General features: G+C 46.4%; 1 protein-coding gene across 3 annotated transcripts; it reads right to left on the bottom strand.

The window, feature by feature from the left end:
* Window positions 1-1,479: 1,479 nt before the first annotated feature.
* Window positions 1,480-8,273, bottom strand: SLITRK4 (SLIT and NTRK like family member 4). 3 transcript variants are annotated; one of them, XM_079318743.1, is made up of 2 exons: window positions 8,098-8,273; window positions 1,480-5,430 (listed from the first exon to the last, which is right to left on the bottom strand). In XM_079318743.1, the coding sequence occupies exon 2, from the start codon at window positions 5,378-5,380 to the stop codon at window positions 2,867-2,869; it is 2,514 nt and encodes an 837-aa protein (XP_079174869.1). In that variant the 5' UTR covers window positions 5,381-5,430; window positions 8,098-8,273; the 3' UTR covers window positions 1,480-2,866. The 3 variants fall into 3 exon arrangements, with proteins under 3 accessions (XP_079174869.1, XP_079174868.1, XP_079174867.1); XM_079318742.1 differs by lacking the exon at window positions 8,098-8,273 and adding an exon at window positions 7,308-7,453; XM_079318741.1 differs by lacking the exon at window positions 8,098-8,273 and adding an exon at window positions 7,222-7,260.
* Window positions 8,274-8,593: the final 320 nt, after the last annotated feature.

Below are 8,593 nucleotides of genomic sequence, written 5' to 3'. Positions count from 1 at the left end.
TTCTTTTGATCAGCAAACAGAAGACACAACTGCAAAACAAACAAACAAAAAAAAACCAAACAAAACCAAAAACAATCAAACAAACAAACAAAAACAAAAACAAAACAAACCCACAAAAAAAAAATTAAAAAAACCCAACCAAAAAACCTCAAAACCATCAGAAAATAAAACAAAAAGCCCTCATTATTTGTTTTGTTTGGTTTTTTTTTATCTGAGGAAAGTATGATCATTTATCACTGTTCTTTTGACTCAGGGCAACAGAAGTCATAAGCACACCAATTTTACCATCACTCAGAAGTATTTCCTTACTTGCTATTTTTAATATTTTTAGCACATTCCTCTCAGGAGGATCATACAGGCCGTGGCAGTGACAACACACTGGTGTGTCAGACACCTTCTGCTTTGGCAAACCCAGTGAATTTGGACACATCCTCGAGGCCACCCACTGCTGTGACAGACCCAGGGACCTGTCAGCCTGCTGAAGGAGCCAGCAGAGTCCACTTGTCAGTGCAGCCTGGACACTCCTTAATCTAGACAATAAACTCACATGCTCTCATCCAAACCTGAGCATCATTGCATCATTGGTCAACCAGGAGCCTTTTATGCCAGAACTGCATGTGTAGGCAGTATCCGTGTCCTCAAAATCCCCATGACATTCTGAATTAAGTCAATTATTGTGCATGGATAGATGCAGCTTTTTGAAATAAACTCAGCCATAAATTTATCTCTTGTAATTTTATTATCTGAAGTCATATATATATATATATATGTTGCAGTATGGAGAAATATAATAAAACCACCCTCTTCCTATGCCAAAAGAGCATAAACAAATGTCTGAAAGTAGAGAAACGTTTTGTTTGCTTTCTCTTAAATAAAGAAACAGAGATTTTTTTTTTCCTGTCTATTTTGATAAAAATATACCGCAGGCTGTTTGCCAAGTATCATTCCAGAATAAAAATTTCAACTCAGTGTCATAAAGCCCTGAAATTAGAGGTTTATATTGGAAATAGCTGACACAGCCTTCTGCACAGTATTGAGTCTTGCTCTAATTTTTGCTAGCTTCAAATTCATGAAAAGCATTCATGTTTATATCCTACTATCTAAATTGACTTGTGTATTGATTATAAAAGGTAGGGGGGGGAGGGGTAAAGGTTCTGAAAGCAAAGGACATAAGAGGGCTTTATTCAAAGCTCAAGTCAAAGAAATTTTGTTAATCTCATCACATAGTTTTGCTGTAGGATGCTTACCAATGTATCTCCATTCTCATGTCAAAGTACCATCTATCAGTGAGATACAATGGGGATTTTCCATTCTCCTGCCTTTTTTCCTGGCTATTCAGATTCAGCTTTCACAAAGGCAAGCTTTTACTCTCTAGTTATGAGCTACAGAGTCCTCTGAACTGAGACCACTATATCCATTTTTCACTGTGGGTTTAAACAGGTTTTGCCATATTGTTCACTGTTCTGATCAGGTTTTGCTGACTAACAGCAGTCAGAGAGATAAGAACAGAAAACTACTGCATGTACAATAAAAATATTCCCCTTTGCATGAATTCCTGTAAATACTTGTGAAAAGTATTCAGATTAAGCTGTAGAGACCTGAAAAGCAAGAAAATTGATGGCAAATAACTGCCTGGGACACAATACTAAAAAACTAATCAATCTATTTTAAAATGCACCATTGGTAACAAATCTGAAATAAAGTAATATGCTAATCTCACAAGAATAGTACAGAACATTTTTATCATTATTATTATTATTATAATTATTATTATTATATCTGATCACTTAATTCTGGATGATGCTATACATTACATCCCTGGTTGCTGTTTGGTATATTGTTCTGGTTTTATTTATACTGAATGATCAATGCATTGTGATCAGGAAAACAAGTCAGGCATATTAAATACATATTAAGGAGTACATATTTCTTCCTATGTAGTATACAAAGTATTTCATAAATATGAATTATATTACAAAAATAATTTCTGCTACGCTCACACAGTAAGCACTTTGACAATTTTGGACAACCTGTTGGGGTTGCAAGAGTTTCATGTAACTGAGAAGGAACTCTAGTTTTAATCGGAGATGAGTCTTATAACAGATTCTGCATAACTATCAAATATTTTCTTCGGATGTCACAAATACTGCAGAAGTCAGGTTGAACTATTTTCCTTCTTTCTTTCTTTTTTCTTTTTTTTTAAATTTTTTTGTATAGACATGTATGCTTCAAGTGGTCAGATTTATTTCATAGGTATGTAATGCATGGTATATTTTAAACAAATATTTGCACAATTTAACATTATAATTCCAGTGGTTTCAAGATGCAGCCCATAAATGTAACCAGTTTACACATACTATTGAATGTTCTCTCTTTGCATGCTTGTTACTTTCCAGATAAGCTTTAAACAGTGCCATTAGAACACCACAAATCAAAGGATTACTCCAGTTCCACCAACTTAAATCCACGTGCAGGATGAAGGACCCAGCTGAAGTACAAATATCAGTACCAGGTTTCTTGTGTTTGTTCTAACAAATCACAAGGAGATGATGGTTTGCATTTAAGATACAAAACATATATGCCTCTTGAGGTTAAATTCAGTGTAACATGTATAAAGCATCCCTTTGGCAATAGAGTTTGCAGTATCCCTACAGGATTCCACAGGGCATGAGCTTTATGGAGTAAAATCTATTAAGGAAATTCTCCTCTACTTGACAAATCATACGCAGCTACAGTTAATCAGACACCCTTGGATACACCTGCCTCTATGCCTATCAATATAATATAGTATTTGGAAGTTAAAAGTCAACAAAAGGCACTTTCATCATTAAATTAATGTCCTCTGTAGGCAATAAGATTGTATGACCTATATTTTATTCAAAGCTGTTTGTTCTTCAAGGACTTGTAGATAGTCAGGTGAACCTTGAAGTTTAGCTTTTAGTTCAAAATATTCACTTTTTCTTTGTTCTACTACAATTTTACTATGATTACCACCTATTAGAGATTTCTTGTTTTTTTTGTCTTGCAGTTTCTCTGGGTAACGTATTTCAAAGCCACTGACCCCTATGCTGTTGTATTCTTTTTTACTTTCTAGAAAATTTTGAATAAATACATTGGAATCCCTTCCAGGGAACAACTCATCCAGTTCATCGATTGTGCTAAGTCTTTTTCTGGTATCCACATGCAATAAATCTTTCTCCTTGTCATTCATATTTCTCAGAATGACCTTTTGACCTGGTGGGTCAGCAAACGTGAAGCCTGTTTCAGACTCTTTCAAGCCACAGGTATGACTTTTGCTCATCTGCTCAATGGTTTGAGGAATGAAGGCCTCTGCACCCAGTCCATCTTTTTTGTTTGACTTGTGATCGTGCTTTCTTAGCTGCAGTTGCATAGAACTGCACTCTTGGTTTCCAATCCCTTCATGCTTTATGGTTGGTTTTTTATTGCGCCGAAGCACAAAAACAAGAAGACAAAAAGCAACAAACACTGTTAAAATCAGCACAACCAATATGCTCAGGATTAGGATGGACAATGGAACTGGGCCACCAGGAGGACTCCGGACTGGTCCCGGTGGTGTTGTAAAAATAACAGCAGGCATGGGACTAGTGAATAGAGCAGATGGCTTGTTTAAAAGTTTAGGACAGAGAATCTCATTTTTGAGAGACTTAAGTTCTATGTTAGCAAACTGAACAGGTGTTTCACACTTCAATTCCTTCACCACAATACCGTCATTTAGCTTTTCAAGCCACAGTTTTAAAGCAACTAAATCACAAGTGCAGTCCCATGGATTACCTTCCAAATCTATTTGTGTAAGAGATTTTAGCTGATCAAGAACACCACTTACAGGTAAATACATGAAGTGATTGTTCCTCAGATTCAGTCTAGCAAGTGGTGCACCAGCAAAAATATAAGCTGGCAAGCTTCGCAGAAGATTGTTGTTTAGGTAGAGCAACTGCAAATTTGGCATTAAGTCAAAGGTGCCTGCTAGGATTTCTTTGATAACATTGTATTCCAAATACAGATATTGCAAGTTGTGGAGGCCAGCAAACATTTCTGGGCTCAGACGCTCTATCTGATTGCCATTGAGATACAATCTCCGTAAATTTGTAAGGTTGCGGAAAACATCTCCTTTGATCACTGAAATCCGATTGCTGCCTAAATGTAGCAAATCCAGCCCCTCAAACTCAGCGAAATCTGTAGTATCCACATCCTTAATATAATTGCCGTTTACATGCAGTTTCTTGGCATTTAAAGGTTTTGGTACAAGTTCGGCCATCGATTCTATATTTCTTTCTTGGCAATTTACACTTAATCCCAAGTCTGAAGGATGAGTTTTGCAAACACAAGGGACCGGACAAGGAGTTAAAGGAGGCACCCTGGTCTGGTAAGATACGATCTGACTGAGATTGCGATTGGAAAGTGCTTTGCCTGCTACTATCCCCGAGATCTTGGAAGGATTTGTAGTCTTTGGCGGCTTTGTGACTAATCTGTGCACTGAAGTTTGGGTGGTGTGGCCGTTGGGTGTGCTGTAACCCGGCTCCAGCTGCGAGGGAGGCAGGATGCGCACATCAAAATCACTCCCTGTCCCCATGGAGCACAGCTCCTGCTTATTGGTTTCTTTCAGCAGCCTCCCATACAAGTCACTGGGCGTTTCACAGATAGCCTCTCCAATGTAGATGTTATAGGGCATGTTCTCCAGCCACGCTTTCAAAGGCAACAAATCACAAGTACAATTCCAGGGGTTGTCTTCCAGCTGCAATTCAACAATTCGCCCGATGTGTTCCAGAACTCCAATGTACGGAAGCTTCTGTATTCGATTCCCCCGTATATCCAGATGGGTTAGAGAAGCAAATCGAAAAATATTATCGGGAAGGAATGAAATCAGATTGTCATTAAGTATCAGGACTTTCAGCTTGTGAAGCTTATTGAAGGCTCCCCGTTCAATAAACTTGATTAAATTGTAGTCAGCTTGGAGATACTCCAAGTTCTCTATGCCAAGGAAAGTGTCAGCCCGGAGAATTTTTAATTCGTTGTTGTTCAAGTGCAACTGTTTTAATGCACTAAGACCCATAAAGGCCCCTCCCTCAATGTTCTGTAACTTATTATTACCCAGTTGCAAAGACACTGCATGTGTAAAATTAAGAAAGGAATTTGGATATAGAATAATTAGCAGGTTGTTTTGAAAGTTGAGGTGATAAAAATTAGACCATGGTGGTTTAAGCTGATTTGGTCTGTAGACTGCAACCTTCTCACAGTTGACATAGAGTACATTCTCAACTGACACACAGGAGCAAACATTGCAAATTTCCACAGATATATCAGCATCTGCAGTTGTAGAAGAAACTGGAGATGACAGAACCAGAAACAGCCACAGAATCATCTTCTTATGATCAGCAAGCAACCTTAGGTTCCTGAACAAAGATAAAGAATCTAAAGAAGAAAGAAGGAAAGAAAAAGAAAACGTTTTTCAGTTGACATTGTTCCAAAACATCGTTTGGGTTAAAAATTGTATACCACTGAGCTACTGTACCTGCCAAGGATTATAGACAAACTACAAGAACTGAATTTAAAATAACATGAAAGACTTTAACAACCAAACAAATGCACGGGAGCTGGGATGATTTCAAACAGGGAATGTAAATTTCTGTAGACAAACACAAATAACTCTCAGGTCTGTCAAATGTATTTCTCCCTCTTGTACACGCCAAGCATGCATAACTAACAAAGTAAAACAACCAAAGGAGATTCCAATTTTATGCATATTTACTCCCCTCAATTGTGCACTGCTCATATGTGGCTGTGCATTTCAGGGATATTAAACACAAATGCTGATGTTCTGCATGCCCAAATATCTGGGATGGGATACCACAATATAGAAAGGATGGAGTCGCTGACACGAAAAGCAATGCCAATATTCAGTATATGTATCTGAAGCAGCAACACATACAGATACATCACTATGATAGAGATATTAACTCAAGAGGTACACAGGCATGCAGACACATTGTTTCTGTCACTTCTGATACCTAGTTTAAATAAGTAGGTGGTAAACTGACTGCAGAAATACAACTATCCACCAAACAAGATCAGCTCTGGGTGACCAGTAGAAGCACACAGACATGGAAGAAGCATGCATAAGCATACAGCCCCATCCCCTGGAATAACAAAACACTGACTTGCAGGGCAAAACAAAGTCACAATTTGCCAGCCTGACACTATTGAAATCTGAAAACTATCCCCCCCCCCCTCTAAAATATTATGTAATTTGATCTTATTCCTGCATTGATAAGAATCCTTTGCATATAGTCCAGCTGAGCTGCCATTTTTTATGCAGAACTCGAGCCACAGCATTTCCTCTGAGTTATAAGATAGTGGGTTTTTTTTCCTTTTTTTAACAAATCAGTCAATAATCAATACATTGCACACACACATTCCATCTTCCCATTACCCCCATTTCCCAACTTGTCCCTTTCATTTCCTCCTGTGAGAAGCCACTGAGTTGGCAGGAGGGAGCCAGAATGAAAAGTGGAGAAAGCAGGAGCCAGCTGGAGGGAAGAGAACCGGGCTAGAGGGAGACACAAGGGACGATGTGCCGGGGGACCTGGAGGGAGGGGAGAGGAAGGATGAGGAAAGACCGCAGGACAGAAAGACTAGAGGGAGAGGGAAAGCACAGAGGAGACAAGGAAGGATGAGAGGAAGGGATGGCCGAAGGGGTCAAGGAGGCCGCTTATGGGGAGAAGCGGAGCAGCGGCTGCCGATGCCCGCAGGCTCCCGACCCCGGCGAGCGCACCCCCAGGGGCGGACCGGTGTCCCCGCCGCTCCATCTCCCTCCCGCTGGCAGGCAGTGCTCCCGTATCCCTGCCTCGCCCACGCTCGAGTCCCCTCTCCTTCCTCAGCCCCGGGGCCCCGGCCGGTGCCGAGCGGGCAGGCTGCGGGCGCTGCGCGGGGCTGGCGGGGCGGCGAGCCCGACCAGCAGTGCCGGCACTACCGCAATTTTTTGCCGCATCCGGCTCGGCTGGTGCCGGCTCCCCTCCGCCGTGAGCGCCCCGTCACCCTCCGGCTGCCGGCGGGGGACGGCGGCAGGGGCACGGGGCGCGCACATCCCGGCCGGGAGCGGGCACGGCGCGGCGGAGCAGCCCCGCATCCCCTCCGCCGTCCCTTCGCAACAAGGCACGACCGCGCTCCCCGCCGCTGAACGCACCAGCCCCCCCGCCCCGGTACCTTTGCAAAGTCCAGCCCGCAGCACATCCACACACCCCCTTCCCCATCCCCACTGCGCAGATCCTGCCCCCCCGTCCCTCCCACACCTCCACCGGCTTCTCCGGGCCGCCCGGCCCCGGTCCCTCCGCTCGCCCGCTCTTCTGGGAGGGATGGGAGAGGGCAGCGCTGCGCCTGGTGCCGCTGGCCAGGGCTCCGGGAGGCGGCCGGCTGCGGGGAGAGGCGAGCGCGATGGCAGAGAGGCTCCGGCAGGAAGCCACTGTCGCCTCGTCGTATGCACCCCCGCCCCCCCCCCCCCCCCCCCCCCCATCCCATCCCACCCCACCCCTCGCCGTCTTTAAAACGGCACCGGCAATTATTATAGCAATGAAAACAAAACCTTCGGAATAATTAAAAATAATGAAAACGCCAACGTACAGGCGGCCCCGCGGTGCCCCCACCCCCGCCCGCACTCACACGCCCGGCGGGCGCCCGCCGCCCTCGGTGATGCTCCGGCGGCTCCTTGGCCAGCCCAGCACCGTCCCTACCTCGGCGCCCGGGGTGGCCGCGGCTCCGCTCGGCTCCGCTCCGCCGCGTTCGCCGCCCGGGCCGGGGTCCGGCGGCTCGGCGCGCGGCGGGGGCAGCCGGGAGCCCGCCGGGGCGAGCACCCCCGGCCGCGCGGAGCGAGGGCAAGCCCGGCGCTGCGGAACCCCGCGGGCTCCGCCGCATGCAGCTGAGCCCTGCCCCGCCGCCGCGGTCCCCCGCACACATGCGGGGAGAGGATCCCTCTGCACACGGGCACCCGCTCCCATCGCAGAGCTCTCGCCCACCCCCCGCACGCAGAGAGCCCCCTCCCCTCCGCCACACGCGCACCGCTCCCTCGCACACACACGCACGCACCGAGCGCCCGGGCGCTGCTCCGGCGGGGAGGGAGACGCCGCTCCGGGGCAGCAATCCCGGCGCATCGCCGCGGCCGGAGCCTCGCCCGCAGCCCGGAGGCGCCGGTGCCTTTGCCGGGAGCGGCGGCGCTGCGCCCCCGCGGAGCCCAGGCGGGGCGTGCGGGGCGGGAGGAGCCCCCCGGGGCGGCGGCAGCGGCGGGGCCGCGCCGGGAGCCGCGGGGCTGCCATGGGCGGGCGAGGCAGCCACAAGTGCGGCCCGCGGCCGGGACGGGGCCGGCGCAGGGCAGCGCGGCCGGAGAACCGAGCGGGAGAAGGAGGGAGAAGGCAAGAAAGGACTCCCCCCTCTCTTTCCTGGTGATCTCCCCTCCCGGCTTGAAACAAAAGTAGAGGTGGAAACTGAGTGGGCAGGATGGTAACATTTGCTGCATTTAATGTGAATTGCAATTATGGAGCGAAATCGCTGCGAGGAGACATACCCGACCCGTTCTTAGGACAAC

Source organism: Erithacus rubecula (genome assembly GCF_903797595.1).
Source record: "Erithacus rubecula genome assembly, chromosome: 15".
Classification (NCBI taxonomy): domain Eukaryota; kingdom Metazoa; phylum Chordata; class Aves; order Passeriformes; family Muscicapidae; genus Erithacus; species Erithacus rubecula.
This window is presented reverse-complemented; position numbering and strand designations above follow the sequence as displayed.